The following is a 16,486-nucleotide window of genomic DNA, read 5'->3' on the forward strand; positions in this document are numbered from 1 at the left end:
TAGCAAGTTTCCCTCCTCTCACATTCAGGTATGTTTAAGGTTAGTAATAAGGTTTAAAGTTCTTTAAACTTTAGGTCATAGTATGTAGTATGTACTATGGAGTATGTGATATGTAATATAGAAATTTTTGTAATTTTTTTGTAATTTTTGTAATTGTTTTGTAATTTTAGTAATTTTTCTATAATTTCTTTGTTATTTCTGTAATTTCTTTGTCATTTCTTTGTTATTTTTGTATTTTTTTGTAATTGCTCTAAAATTTCTATAATTTTACTATAGTTTCTTTAATTTCTATCATTTTGAAGTAATTCCTTTAATTTCTATACACACATACTAAGCTATGTCGTACAAAATTTATATGCACAAAATTTACAATAAATAGATTTTGATATTTACGTTGTCGAGCCCTTCGGCTCCGGATCGTTGCGTGAGTCGGGTAGGAACCGCCGAGGTTTTGGACTAGGAGAAAGAAAAATACAAATAAGGCTAGTAAAGAATAGGTATAAAGAGTTATAAGATAAGAATCTCGTGAATCCCACGAGTTTAGTATATTTAGTCAATATTTAGGTAGTAAGAGAGAATTATTTTAGCAAATTCGTGAATCCCACGAATATTTTAAATTGATTGATCATTATAGAAAAATAATCAACAAAAACTACAATGTGCTCCCCATCCTTATATAGTGATGGGAGAGACTAAGCATAGCTACATGCTTTTTCTCATATGTTCATGCACACTAAATGTGCATGTGATGCTTTTCTAATCCTTGCTTTTATTTGCTAAATATAGTGCTCATGCACGCTAGATGTGCATGAGTCACTTTTTTGTTGCTTGCGTTTTTCTATAAAATATTCACGCACTCTAAAAAATGCACGATTTACCTTTTAATAAAGGTAGGCGCAAATAAAGCACGTATAGTTATTAAATCTATTTATAGAACACTAAAGATAAGGTAGTATAATGGTAAAGTTGAGGTTTGGCTACGTGGAGGTACAAGGTTCAAATCTTGCCCTATGCACGTGATAAATATCTTGATATTCTTATTTTATTTATTGGTGATAAATATCTTAATATTCTTATTTTATTTATTTATATGTAATTAAATCGGTTATATTATTTTTACCTTTTCACGTAGTGTACGAAATACACTACGACACTCGCCCCCTCCGAACCCGCACATCCTCCGGTATGTGCCGAAGTTGCCGATGCTCGTTGTCTCCCCTTCATCCTCCATTTGTCCCTCTATGTCAACTTTGTCTCTCCATTTTGAGTAGGCCCATTCTTTCCACCCGAACCATTGTCGCCATCCGATCCACCATATTCTTTGTTCTCTCTCGTCATATTCTTGGCCCTTGTCATTCGTGGTAGTGTCTTTTACTGGCCTCTTTCTTGTCTTCATCAACCTTGACTTTTTTCCGGATCGCTCTCGTCCGATCAACTTTCGGTTTGATCGGCTTCCGATCGGATTCGTATTCGGCCGAATCGGAATCGGTTGTTCGGTTTCGATTGAGTCGGTCTCCTTCCGGCCCGGTTTCGATCTATCGGTTTCGGTTTCGGTTGGCTTTCTTTTCCTCATTTTCACCAGCCTCGACCGGTCCAACCTCCGATTGAGTCGGATTAGCTTCTTTCCGGATCGGTCTCGTCCGATCGGCTTTTGGCTAGGTCGGCTGCCATCCATATTCGCGTTTGGCCAAGTCAGACTCGGTCGATCGGTTTTGACCGAGTCGACCCCTTTTCGGGTCGGCTTTCTTTCGGGTCGTCTTTCGGCCGAATCCTCATTCGCCCGGTTCGGCTTTCGTTTGTGTCGTCTTTCGGCCGAATTCTCTTCCTTTCGGTTCGGCTTTCTTTCGGGTCGACTTTCGGTCGAATCCTCTTTTACCCGGTTCGGCTTTCTTTCGGATCGGAATCCCGTCCGGATCACCTTCCATCCTAACTGGCTTCCGACTTTACCTTTCTTGCCGCCACCTCCCGTCTCTCCGGTCTCACGTTGGTTCTCGGACACAACCGCCGAAGTCTCTAGAATTAGTGGGTAGGAATCCTCGGTATTATCACCCTCCATTGTTTCACCCATAGCCATATTCTCGGCTATCTCTCCGTTGTATGCATCGACTTCGACCTTTGTTTTCTCTCCGCCACCTTCCGTCTCTTCGGTCTCACGTTGCCTTTCGAACGCAACCGCCGGAGTCTCTAGAATTAGTGGTGGGGAAGTCTCGATATGGCCATCCGTCGTTGATTCGTCCATAGCCACCTTCGATTCGATGTCATCTTTCATGGTGACCTCCTCAATCAAGTCCTCCTTGCTCTCTTTCACTGCATCAATTATGCAAACATCAATTATGCTTACCCCTTTTTCACCCGATGTTTCGGACACTTGTATCCCGAAATCTTCTTCTACACTTGGGTTATCGGCCTTATCCTTTGTCATTGTTCTTTCGCAAGACAAGAGGGTAGCTTGTTTTACACCCTCTTCCGTCGGACCATCATGTTGTATTTCGGCCTTCATATCGGCTCCATCGTTTGTCTTCAATCGACCATCCTTCATCGGCCATGTCGTTGACAAGATTCTCATCTTCCTCTCATCATGTCTCCGGCATACCCTTTGGACTTCGGCCCAATCTTCGGTAAGACCATTCGTACCTTCATCGTCTTCGAGTTCGATCCCGATGTCCATCCTTTCTTTTCGATCGATCGATTTTACGAACATTCGGACTTTATCTTCTCCCACCAATCGTTGTTCCCGCTCCGAGAGTCGAGCAAAACGATGCTCGAACTCTAGGAATGCTTGTGTTGCACTTCGGTGGGTCTTCTCCGATGCCACACTAAAGATAAGGTAGCATAATGGTAAAGTTGAGGTTTGGCTACGTGGAGGTACAAGGTTCAAATCTTGCCCTATGCACGTGATAAATATCTTGATATTCTTATTTTATTTATTGGTGATAAATATCTTAATATTCTTATTTTATTTATTTATATGTAATTAAATCGGTTATATTATTTTTACTTTTTCACGTAGTGTACGAAATACACTACGACAACGTTTTACATTAATTTAGGAACTAATGGGTAGACAAAAGGGTCTAGAGTGGGAACATGTTCTAATTCAAGTAAAGAATGCAAAAGGAATGCATTTGATGAAATGCAAATATTGCAATTATGTCTTTGTTGGTGGCCCTCATCGAATTAGGGCCCATATATTAGGAATAAGAGGACAAGGTGTAGAAAAATGCACAAAAGCAAGTGATATTGTGAAGAGTCAATTAAGAAATGCAATGGTTCATGGAAATGATCACTTGAATTCAGATGTACAAACAAATGCAAATGGTAATATTGTTGTTAATGCTGATGCAAATGCATCTATTTCTAGTTCTATTTCGATGAATAAAATGGCAACTAAAAAGCAGAAAATACAGACAAGTGGTTCACTACCAATGTCTTTTGAATTGGCATTGAGGAAACAGGCAGAAGAGGTTGTTGCATGACTTTTTTATGTGGAAGATATTGCACATCGGAAAGTGGAAAGTTCATTTTTCCATGATATGGTTATGGTTGTTGCAAAAGTGGGTCCTTCATTTAAGGCACCTTCTGCTTATCAATTGCGTAAGAAATATCTTAGTGGAGAAGTTTTAAATGTTGAGCATGATCTTATATTGTTGAAGGAGAGTTGGAAGACATATGGATGCACTATTGTTAGTGATGGTTGGTCAGACACTAGAAATAGACCAATTATTAATGTTTTAGCTTCTTCACTACATGGCACAATGTTTTTGAAATAAATAGATACAAGTGGTCATGTCAAGACAGGGGAATACATATTTAAAATTTTGAAGGATGCTATTCTTGAAGTTGGACCATCAAATGTAGTTCTAGTTTGTATGGATAATACTGCAAATTGTGTGGCTGCGGGACATATGATAGAAAAGGGGTGGCCATCTATAATTTACACTAGATGCACTTGCCATTGTGTTGATTTGTTGTTGGAGGATATTGCCAAATATGCTTGGATTGATGCCATTTTGCGATCAACTATGAAGATTAGTGGTTTCATAACTTAGTCTAGAAAACAATATGCTTTGGTCATGCTTCACAAGTTTAGTGGGAAAGACTTGCTTAAACCTTTTACGACTAGGTTTTCTTACAGTTTTATTGTGTTATTGAATTTGTTGGATGATAAAGTATATGGTGGTTTGAGAAGAATGGTGGTTAGTGAACAATGGTGTAGTTGGAATGATGCTAAAACAAAGAAAACAGAGGAGATGGTTTCAATTGTATTGGATGCTAACTTTTGGGCAGATGTAAAGATGATTGTGAAGGTGTGCAAACCAATTTTAAAGCTTCTTCGTTTGATTGATAGGGAAGGTGCTACAATGGGATTGATTGATCAATTTAAACAACAAACGTTGATGGATATAAACAATATGAAAGAAATTGATCCTATTAAGCTTCATGAGATAAAAGAGTGTTGCATACATAGACTAACAATGTTGGAATCTCCATTGCATGCAACTGGATATGTCTTGCATCCATTATGGACAGAAAATGGTCAAGAAATAGATCATCATCTACAAATGGGCTGGATGAAAACAATCATGCTTTATGCTAGTAGTAATATAGTTTAACAAAATGCTTTGTTAGATGATTTTTATGCATATAGAAAACAAGTAGTAGATTTGTTTCAAGTTCCATTTACAAAGGATTCTAATAGATTAAGCACACCAATCAAATGTTGGGGAACTTTTGGAGCAAGCACTCCCAATTTGATGAAACTTGCAATTAGAGTGTTATCTCAAGGTACAAGTGCATCGTCTTGTGAAAGGAATTGGAGTACATTTTCATTAATACATACTAAAAGGGGAAATAGATTGAGTCCAAATCATGTGTAGAAATTGGTTTTCTTGAACACAAATCTTCATATTCTTAAGAAGATTAAAGAAAGAGGTTTCAATCCTATTGAGGTTACTATTGACATGGTTGAGAAAGAAAATGATGAAGAACGGTTATTGGTGCTGCAAAGTGAATAAGAAGCGCAAGAAGTTGATGAAAATGAGAGCTTCACCAATGTGATGGCTTATTTTGATGATAATGCACAAGATGAGGATGATGATTTTGAAGATGATGATATTACCTTGAATGAAGATTAGGAATGTTCGTTTTGATGTAACACCTCATTGAGAATTTTTTTGAAGATTAGACATTTTGGATATTTGTTACTATAATTTACAAAAAAAGCATATTGTTATTAAGAAGGTAATGTGTTTTTTGCCATTTTCTTAGTTTTTTTACCTTGAAAAAATATTTATCTTATAATAAATAATTTATCCAAAAGTATGGTATTTACCATTCTTCGAGGGTGTTTACCATTATCGAATGATTAAAACATTCTTGAACGTGAATGCATGTATGGTTCATACCATAGATTGACATATTCGCATTCGTGGGGTTTCCCATTCGAATGCAAACGAATACGAATACGAATGGGTAGTCAAGTATTCGTTTTATACCCCCCCCCCAAAAAAAAACCTTCTTTTTTTAAAAATTTCCTAAGATAAAAGAAAAGGAACTTAACAATAAATAGGGGTAATAAAAGAGGGACTTTGGGGACTTGACACTACTAAAATTTTATAATAAATGTATAGTCGTTTTATTTTTAATAAATAAATAAAATAAAATAAAGGCTCATTAATTTCTCACTTTTTATTTCCTCAAAATTTATGGATATTTTTATCTTGACATTAAAAATGGTACTTCAAACCAATTATATCTTCAAAGTTTATACTAATCATATTTGTATAATAAATATAAAAATATTCTTTTTAAAAAAATTAATTAATTAAAATAAGTTTCATAAACTCTCTTGACACTATAATCTATTAATGAATAATTTTTTTTTTTGGTGAAATACATTTATTTAAATAAATAAATAATTTTTTATATTTATTTTACAAAACGAATGGTTTTTTAATATTCTTGGGGCCATTTTGTATTCTCGAATATGGAGAATATTGCGCATGGAGAATATCACGAATATCACGCATGTGTCAATCTATGGTTCATACTATGGTGTTCATGCACACTAGATGTGTATGAGTAGCTTTTTCTATTATGCTTTTCCTAACTATAGTGTTCATGCATGCTAGATGTGCATGAATAGCTTTTTCCTAGAAAATATGCATGAGTTTATTTTTTACCACTCATGTTGTGTTAGTACAATGGTAAGGTTTGAAATTGTTAACATGGAGGTAGAGGGTTGGAATCTTGCTTTGTGCATGTAACACATATTTTAATATTTTCTTCTAATTCTTTATACTTATTCAATCGGGTACTCCGTACAGATTTCATGTAGTGTATGAAGCACACTACGATACTCACCCCATCCGAACCTGCACATCCTCCTGTATGTGCTGAAGTTGCCCATACTTGTTATTCTCCTTCATCGGTAGCACCCTCTGTTTCTTCCCCTATGTCGAATGTCAATTCCAACCCACTTTCTTCACTTCCCGCACCTCTATGATCCATGTCCGCTTGCTCCTCTGTGTCAGTGTTGTCTAAAGTTACATAGGGTTCAACGTCACTTCGCTTCTTGAAAATCTTCACCCACTTCCCTACTATAGGCACCTGCAATACTATAGTGTTCATGCATGCTAGATGTTCATGACTAGTTTTTTCCTAGAAAATATGCGTGAGGATAACATTTTGTACATCGAAAATCTATTCTTTTAATACTCATGATGTGTTAGTGTTGCGATATCGGTCCCTCCGGATGGGGATCAGAGAAGTGTCACAGACGTAGACGAGGGCAAGGACAAGTAGGCGAGCTCAATATTAAGAAAGAGAGAAAGATAGATATATAGATAGAGAGGAGCATAGAGAAGAGAACAAGAGAGAGAGAGGGTAGACAAAAGAACGAGAACTAAATTATGCTTTCATAACTGGTGTTGTTCACCTTGATTGTAATCAAGGTGCACCGAATTATTTATATAAGAATGTGGTGGTATGCATGTAAGCTAGGAACCATCTAGAGAATGCATGGAAACTTCTAGAGAGTGCATGTCTATGCATTCTCTAGAAGTTTCTTGAAAGTTCTAGTGATTAACTTACAATGTAATAAGTTGAAACTTATACAATACAATAATGCATAGATGGAACGTAGCTCAATTGGTAGGGTTGCTCAATAAGACCAAGAGGTCATGGGTTCAACCCCTTACATTCCATCGTGTCTATGACAAGAAGCCGGATCGGAGTGACCAGATGGATATCCGAAAACCGGATCGGATGGACTCAGAAGGGGTTCGGACGGATTCGGCATGAACCGTGGAGAGAGAAAGATTTGTAAATATGTTTCTTATTATGGGCCATTGAGGCCACATTTGTAAATAGCTTGTAAGTTATATACGTATAAATATAACTTAGGACAAATATGATAACATTGTTGTTATCATTCTGTGTGAGTTAGTTTTTTTGTATACAGAGAGAGAGGGAGAGAGAGAGAGAGAAAGAGAGAGAAAGAGAGTATGTTCTGTTGTAACCGCCGATAGGCGAAGCTAAAGCTCGAGGTTGTTGCCTCTGAGTCTCCCATTGTACCTTTCCTCTCTTATAGTGATTGTTGGAGTCTGTGGGCTCCCGTGGTTCAAGCTTACTGGCTCCAACTACCCAGTGTGGAGGTCGAAGATGAGGGACATGTTAGTGGTAAAAGATCTATAAAAGAATACATGTGTTCATGGAAGAAAAGACCATTGCCGACTGGGAGTCGGAGAAGAAGATAGTGGATTCCGGGTCGATTGACAAAGATTGGGTGGAAGATGCAAGGACACATCCGGTCAGAAGCCAAATGTCAGCCGAAGACCATGATGAACCGGCCGGATTCGAACCAGGAACCGAACTGACCGAAGAAGATTTGGACACCGGAACCGGAGAAGACCCCGAAATGGATTCAGATGGAGAACAGACGGAGGAGTCAGTGATCGGAAACCAAGGATGGAGATACCCTCTAAGAGAGAGAAGGCCCTCCCAAAGATTTCTGGAAGAAGAGCATGTTTTGCTGACCGATGAGGGGGAGCCAAAAAGCTTTGAAGAAGTAACGAGGGATTCCCCGCATGAGAAATACTTGAGTGCCATGTAGGATGAAATGGATTCCCTACATGAGAACCATACATATGATCCGACGGAGCTACCGAAGGGAAAGAGATCACTAGACTAGAACAAGTGGGTGTACAAGTTAAAACCGGCAAACGTAGGAAATCCACCAAGGTACAAAGCCCACATCGTGGCGAAGGGATTTCAATAGAAGAAAGGAGAGGATTTCGACAAGATCTTTGCCCCAGTAGTCAAGATGACATCCATCCGGACAGTGCTGAGCATAGCGGGAAGCATGGACCTTGAGGTAGAGCAACTAGATGTCAAGACGGCATTCCTACACGGTGATCTCGAGGAGGAGATCTACATGCAACAACCGGAGGGATTCGTCAAGAAAGGGAAGGAGAACCTGGTGTGCCGGTTGAAGAAGATCTTATACAGACTGAAGCAAGCCCCTTGGCAATGGTACCGGAAATTTGACTCCTTTATGAACGATCAAGGATATCACAAGACGCAGGTTGAGCACTGCGTGTTTGTGAAGAAGTTCGATGGAGGAGACTTCCTAATCCTTCTACTATATGTGGACGACATGTTGATCGTATATGTGGACATATCAAGATTGGAATGCTTAAGAAGGCCTTGAGTCGGTCCTTCTCAATGAAAGATATGGGTTCGGCGAGACAGATCCTAGGAATGCATATAATCCGGGACTAGACGGAGAAGCTGTTGTGGTTGTCACAAGAGAAGTATGTGACAAAGGTGCTTCAAAGGTTCAACATGTTGGATGCAAAGCCGGTCGGGTCGACACTTCTGGTAAACTCCAAGCTGTATAGGAAACAAAGCCCGAAGACAAAGGCAGAGAAGTCGGAAATGATGAAGATACCGTATGTGTCTATAGTCGGAAGTCTCATGTATGCAATGGTGTGTACCCGGCTAGACATCGAATATGCAGTCGGGGTGGTGAGCTGGTTCATGAGCAATCCGGGAAAAGTGGATACTCCGATACCTAAAAGGCACCTCGAGTATGTGCCTTTGATTTGGCTTTGGTAAACCCCAATTAGAAGGCTTCACCGATTCAGACATGTCGGTTGATGCAGATACCAACCGGTCTACATCCAGATACGTAATGACATATGCAAGGGGAGCCGTATCCTGGCAATCGAGGTTGCAGAAGTCCGTTGCATTGTCGACAACAGAAGCAGAATACATGGCAGTTGTAGAAGCCGGCAAGGAAGTAATCTGGATGAAGGACCTCATCGGAGAGCTAGGGATCCGACATGAGGAATACCGGTGTGGTGAAGGATTTCGGCCACAGAGGGAAACTGAGCGAGATGCTCGGGAATGGGTGTCTACACGGATGTACGAAGTTTAGCCTTTATGTGTGAAACATGTAATAACATTGGACTAGCAATTACTAGTTAGTAGGGTTTAGTGGGCGCTTTAAAGACCTGTACGGATAGAGAGGAATGTGGGAGTTTGACGTGAGGGAATTGAGGAAAATCTCTGTCAAAAGTGGTTGACTGAACTACCTGATGTAACATCTCTCTCTCTCCTTGAGCTATAAAGGGAGGGAGAGAAGACTGAGATAGGGTATTCAGGAATTAGGAGGAGGAAGTGTTGTTGGATTGAGCGCCAAGTTATCTTCCTCTCTCTCTCTCTCTCTTCCCGTTTTGTGCTCTGCACCGTTTCGAACAAGAAGAGGAAGTCTCTGCGCGCGTTGGCAGACCGTGTCCTCCTTACTAGAGATTCTTTGTCATGTATCCCTGTGTGTGTGTGTGCGCGTCTCTCTGGAGAACGCTAAGCGCTGATGCCGACCACGCCCAGTTGTACTCTTTGGATTCTTTGTTAATCATTAGTTTGTTGAGTCCCATTTGTTGGGATTTTTGCGTGGGTTGGCCGTGCTCTGAGCTCGTGTCTTATTCCCATCCTGAATCTGTTGCATGCACGTACGAGTTTGTGACACGGTTCTCCCTTTCCCCCTATCCTGACTCCTTGGTTCGAGATCCCGGTGGTCCTGTCCTATTTCTACGCATCCACGTGGAAAACCGCGACATCTTGGTGAACCCGATGTGAAAAGGGCGATAGAGGAGTTCGAAGATGAGAGGATGTGTACTTGGGAAACCCATGACGGCGGCCGTTGACCGCTTGGTGAACGCTCGAGAGGGCACAAGCGGCCTCGACAGAGCCGTTGAATCGATAGTCGTTGTTTCAATGGCAAAAATGTGACTAGCTACCTAGAGGCCTACCGGGCTGAGATGATGATGAGGGACATTGTTAGCCATTGGCGGCCAAGTATGTAACGAGGAAGGGGCAAGTTGGTTTCCAGATATATAATAATATTATTAGATATAGGAACGGACGGATACGGAATAGGTATGCCGATCCGGATCCGGACAGATTCGTAGCCAGTTGCTGGTTAGGCACCGTTTTGAAACACAGAACCGGTTGCCTATAAATGGATCTGGGTATTGGTGTATTTAGACGACGGAATATTAATATAAGAAAGTTTTGTTATTTTATCTTGTGGAACTTTATGTTCCTATTCCGTTCTACGCTCAATGTATAGATCTTACGTGTGTAATTGATGTGTGTTGTGAATACAGATACCAAACCGGAAGATTACCGGTTATGATTGTTAGTGCGCGTAACCACCCTTCGGTGAAGTGTTCCGAAGGGACACCTTGTGTTAGAGGCAAGTCTGGCCCAGGAGTAACAATTAATTTGGCGACCACAATTATTGCCACAAGCAACGAACAACGGGGGATGGATGATGAGGCCAACAAACGACCCAATTGCCGAATGAGCAAGAAGACTAACTGAGAGACTGTGGAGGCAAGAGGCTTACTAGTAGACGCTGAGGAGATCAGAGTGCATTAGCCTTTGTCCAACATGATTCGGCAGGTCGCAGAGGAGTCACTCCGGTTACAACACAATCCATACCTGGACGAAGGAAGCAGTTTGAGCAGTTTGCAGAACGCGGAATCCATCCTGCAGACCCTTGTGGTGGGCGAGGGAGATTTGGGAGTGTTCTCGGCTATCGAATCAGATTCGGAAAGGGAGCACAGTGTTCAGTCCAATTATCGAAGCAATCACGACACCCCGGAAGGCCTGGACGATGACGATTCAGAAAACATACCGACGCCAAAACCGGAAACGACAAAACTAGCATCCCCAGTCAACGAAACAAGTTTGGACGAGCAAGTACGTACACCACCACACAACCAATTGGAGACTCAGGAGGAACGGGCTCTGACATCACCACCCGAGTCACCAAGGAAACAGGAGGAGTGGGTACCAACACCAACTCCGGCAGGACCAATAGACGACGACACCATGCCATACCAGTATCCGAAATATCGGGATGACCCGGACCCAAAGGCCCACGTCTGCGCCTTTCTCTGAACATGGGAAGCGAAACATGTTTCACAACGGCTGACTAAAGCGGAGGCCGAATGCTCGAAGATAGCAGAATTTGGCATGACCCTGGAAGGACCAACGACACGATGGCATAACAAGCACCTTCCTGACAGTATTGCCACATTCGAAGAATTAAAGAAAAAGTTTCTGCGTTTCTTCCACAGACAGGTGGAACAAAGGGAAATCATCGATCAGTTCTATATGACACGGCAGGACCCAACAGAAACCGTGCCAAAGTTCATCATCCGGTTCTAGACCTTGCAAAGTTAACTCACCAGAGGACCGCTGGAAGAAGAAGTGAAAGCGATATATCTGGCAGTGCTTCGAGAACCTCTCCGAACGATGTGCACGGTAATAAATTTCCAAACCAGCACCATAGACCAAGTCATGGATCGAGTAATGGAAATGGACAAGAATAGTTCATGGCTGTCAATGGGGGCACTCCAACGAGCACTCCCTACCGAAGAAGACCTCCGGTTTCGAGAGGCCGTACAATGCACAACGTGACTTAACCCCGGTCACTCAACAATAGAATGCAGAATGAAAGCACAATGCATGTTATGTCATTCTCGATCAAACACAATGGACCGATGTGAATATAATCTACTAAACCGACAAGCGGCACCAGTCCGGCAGATTGAGCCTCGGACCGAGCGGAAAAACGACGACGAACGGTTTAGGCGAAATGACCCTTACCGACCAATACAAGACATCTGATACAACGATGGACGGGATGAGTATGATTAGGATCGTAGGGATAGGAGCCGAGAATACAACCGTGATAGGTATGATCACGATTATTCCCTCGACTATAGCAGAAGGAGTGATGACCAACGAGGAGAATATGCAGATTTGGATAGGCGCCATTCAAACCGGTAGGGATATCGGAACAACCGGCGCCATAATCGGAGGAAAAATTTCCGGAGAGACGAGCATCGGGAACCGGCTAGAAATTATCAACGGGAGCTGGATAGAAACACGACCGGTGCCCAATCAGAGCAACGGAGAATAGAGGAGCCCAACCGGGCGATAACTAGCTTTCAGTTCGGTAACACGGGAAAAGCGGACTCAAGTAGCTGCACGATGATTTTCATTCGTCTGCTTTGCCTTCAATCGTGCTTTCTTTTGCGACATGCTATGGTCTCGGCCTCCCTTCGCGGGTTCTAGTTAGTCTCATGCCTGTATGCAACCTTTTTCGACCACAAATGATCTAACGGTCGCCCCACCTTTTCCATCAATGAGTACTCCTAACGCATCAACTACACAACCCGGCATGGCCTTTCCTACAAGAACGTCCACAATAGATCCAGTGCGCTTGACCATATCTCCTTCTTTAATGGCGGTATCACTACCGGATATAACAAATCCTACATTCTCATTCTCAGAATTTGAAGCCATTCCTTTCACACCGCTGGCGAATTCTACCATTTCTCCTGCTTGAATCTTGTTCAATCCATAAACACGTGCAATTCCATCCCCAACCGATACCACTCAACCGATCTCATCCACTGGCAATTTGGTGTGATAGTTGGTAATTCTTTCTTCCGAGATAGTAGATGGTTATTCCGTTGCTCTAGCTTTAAACAATCTCGTTCCCTTTCTCTTCCGTCGAATCCCTTTCCTCGACACTTTATACCCAGGGCAGTCTCCTGCATTCATGGCAGTTCCTAGCAAGAAAGAGATGGGAAAGGGAAGTAACCTCACGACGAGGTGAACCATGTCATTGATATAGAGGGGAGGGATCAGACCTTCCCCCAGTGTTGGTTTGCATTATAAAGAAAGTAAGTTTTGACAGAATAGACTGGGTGAATGAAGCGCTAAAGCCGTGTATCCGTAGCTATGCAGAGACGGAGAGAAATAGATATATACAACTGAAAGGTGAGGGACTACGCGGAGGGAGGGCATCCACATAGCTCTAAATCATAGGATCAAATTCCAGAGTGAGCCCCGTAGTGCAACTACCTTTCGCGGAGCCAACTCTTTCGATCGATTGGCAAAAAAAAAAGGATATTTGTCGTATGGAGAAATTGGATGAACGAATAGACGAGTAAGGTATTAACTAAACTGCAATTATTCTAATTTGAGTCAACTTTTTCCATTCCATCTCCCCGCTTCGCTGCTCTATTCGGGTTTATTCCTTCGCCTTGCTCGAGCCAAGCCTTCCATGACTTGCTGGGCTGTAGGACCAATCCAAACCTTCTGACGTTGGTGAGTAGAGACAAATAGCTCTATGGTGGTATTTAGACACGACGTTTTGTTACTATTGCCGGCAAGAAGGACACTATAGCAGTTAGTGCCCGGTCAAGACCAATGAGAAACAACCAGAAGTGAATATGGTGATTGCGGAAGTGGCCGATATTCAGCAGGTCACCACTCGATCAAAAGGAAAAATATTAGAATGGGAGGCTCAGGAAGCAATTCGGAAACATGCCACCGAATGGATAGAAAAGGCGAACGAACGGAACATGACCGAATTACGAGAACAAATGAAACATCTAGAGGAACCAACAGAGACCACGGATGAGAACCCAACGTGGTAGGCATTATAGGACTACCAGATTATGCTACCACTGGGCCATCTGCTGCAATTAGTACCCCGATTCACTAACGGGCTGAAATCGGTATTGGCCCCATAAAACTTTGCACCGACTCCAACATTCTTTTCGAATTCGGAAGAAGGACTGGCTGTAGTGGACACGAGCAACCCTACAATCACAATCATCATCAAAGGAAGAGAAGTACCGGGAACAATCAAGGATGGCGGATCGGGAGTAATTAGCCAACGTACATGCGATATGTTGGGGATCTAGGGATGGGAACCATGCCCATTCTGGCTTCAGATGGTTGATACTAGTTCGGTCCAACCAACCAGACTGATCCGGGATTTGGAGGTCACAATTGGCAGACATGCATTCCAGATATCCGTCGTGGTTCTGCAGCTAAATGCACAAGGAGCATATCCCTTGTTGCTAGGGAGACCATAGTTGTGGGCGGCGCACATAAAACAGAATTGGCAGAGGAATATCATTACTTTCCGGCGAGGCAAAGCAAAACTGCGAGTACTGACACACCCACGAATGGGCGCTAGTAAGGAGTTGATGCCACTGTTTGCAGAAAGCATTAACATGCTAGAAGGGCTAGCTGACGAAGAGGCAGACCGTTACCTCGACGAACATCCAAGGATAGTTCCATTGTTTGAAGTGGACGTTGTAGAAGCAGTTACATCGTACATTGTGCAATTGGAAGAAGTCGATGACCAGCCAGATCGGGATGCAATCCGGGAATTACGTCAAGATTAGGTCAAGCCCAAGAATCCCTGGACGGGAAATGGCAGTATCGCAATGAGTAAGAGCATCGCAGTTGGAGGAGGTGAACATCAGAACCGGGGAGGAATCGAAACTGGTCAAGGTGGTAAAAGAAATGGCACCGTCGGAAAAATCAGCAATGGTGTCACTACGGAAAGCATTCTGGGACGTATTCACATGGTTGTACGAAGACATGCGGGGATTGGAACCCCAACTATATCAACACCAGATTCACCTGAGCAAGGACTCAAAACCGGTAGCACAAAGACGATACCGCATGAATTCGAACTATGTGGCCGACTGTGATACAAAGCTACAAAGCGCGTTGTGGGCATACCGGACGACATACAAGACCAGTATCCGGACGACACCATTCCAGTTAGCGTTCGGATTGGAAGCAGTCATGCTGATGGAAGTTTGAATTCCTAGCTTCTGGATACAGGTTCAGGAACGGTTAAGCGAGAAGGAATCGGAAAGGATTAGGCTGGCAACTTTATGCGAGTTAGAAGAGCACCGGATAGCCACTGTGCTACAATTGGAACTGGAGCAAAGAAGACGGACAATGTTTGTGGACTGGCACAAAAAGCGGAATGAAAAACAGTTCGGAGTCGACAAGGCAGTATTAATGTTCCAAACCATGATGGGCGCAATGCCCGGAAAGCTACGATTCCAATGGACCGAACCATATTGGATAACACGAGAATTTAAGGGGTCCTATCAACTCGACACATTAGCCGGTGCAGTCCTAGAGAAGTGGGTTAATGGATTCCCGCTAAAACCCTATCACGGACCGACGCCACGAAACCCGTTCGAGCAATCAGACGACGGAACCGAAGCTAGTAGAGGAAACCAGGAGCCAGTACCGGATCCGACGGCACCGGATACTACGGAAGTATAATAGCGCCAGTTAGTACAAAAAAGAAGAAGAAGAAGAGAGGGGCACATTAAAAAAGGAACAAACACCATGAAACGAGGTCAACCATTTAAAGTGCACCACGTGGCGTACCCCTACTATTATAGTACACAAAATGCATGCACGAGAATCAAGAAAAGGCGGCGGATCAGAATGGGGACACAAAACATCCGAGTAACTAAGGCACTCTCATTTCGCGAAAATAGAGCAATTGGAGAGCAGTAGCGCTTATGAGTAATCCAAAGAACACAGACAAGCCCTGACACCCCAAAAATTCTCAACACCAGCGAAAGTGATGAAGACCCCGCAACCATGGCACTATCCAAAGCAGCCAAAGCATGGTTCAACCAGCACAGACTAGAGGGATTCCTCCGAATAGCAGAAGCACCTCCACAAGAGGAACCGGAGAAGGTCGCTTTGTGAATCGACCTCAAGGAAATAACGGAGGAATTTATGCATGCTCTCATCGGACTACTAGAGGGAGGACTATACTCCATTGAGAGTCCTTCCACCGAGACCCTGACAGAGTACTTCGGGGAGTACTCCATCGCCAGCAAGGCGTATAGAACACAAGGCGGCAAAGACGCCTTGTTCCGGGAGGTAGCACGTGTTGTCCACGAATACAGCTTCGTGCACCTCCATTAGTTTGCTAAGTCCCCTTCGTTGGGGTTTTTGCGTGGGTCCTACTTGTTGTGTGTTGGCCGTGCTTTGAGCTCATGTCTTATTCCCGTCCTGAATCTGTTGTGTGCACGTATGAGTCCGCAAGCCTGTGCGCTTGCCGCTG

The 16,486-nt window shown here is 42.8% G+C and overlaps 1 protein-coding gene across 1 annotated transcript; it reads left to right on the forward strand.

The window, feature by feature from the left end:
- The first annotated feature begins 3,511 nt into the window (after positions 1 to 3,511).
- On the forward strand, positions 3,512 to 4,999 carry LOC147854494 (uncharacterized). The gene is made up of 3 exons (XM_087331554.1): positions 3,512 to 3,768; positions 4,171 to 4,536; positions 4,630 to 4,999. Exons 1-3 carry the CDS (start codon positions 3,534 to 3,536, stop codon positions 4,875 to 4,877), a joined length of 849 nt encoding a protein of 282 aa, XP_087187680.1. The 5' UTR covers positions 3,512 to 3,533; the 3' UTR covers positions 4,878 to 4,999.
- Positions 5,000 to 16,486: the final 11,487 nt, after the last annotated feature.

The sequence above is a fragment of the Azolla caroliniana genome, unplaced genomic scaffold, assembly GCF_043228905.1.
Source record: "Azolla caroliniana isolate FFs.n. ecotype wild unplaced genomic scaffold, voAzoCaro1.0.p SCAF_15, whole genome shotgun sequence".
NCBI lineage: Eukaryota > Viridiplantae > Streptophyta > Polypodiopsida > Salviniales > Salviniaceae > Azolla > Azolla caroliniana.

Coding starts and splice junctions, on each gene's coding strand:
- LOC147854494 (XM_087331554.1), top strand. CDS start 3,534: ATGGTTATGGTTGTTGCAAAAGTGGGTCCTTCATTTAAGGCACCTTCT. Junction 3,769..4,170: donor TGGCACAATGTTTTTGAAAT/AAATAGATACAA, acceptor TGGATGATAAAG/TATATGGTGGTTTGAGAAGA. Junction 4,537..4,629: donor TCCATTATGGACAGAAAATG/GTCAAGAAATAG, acceptor ATGCTTTGTTAG/ATGATTTTTATGCATATAGA.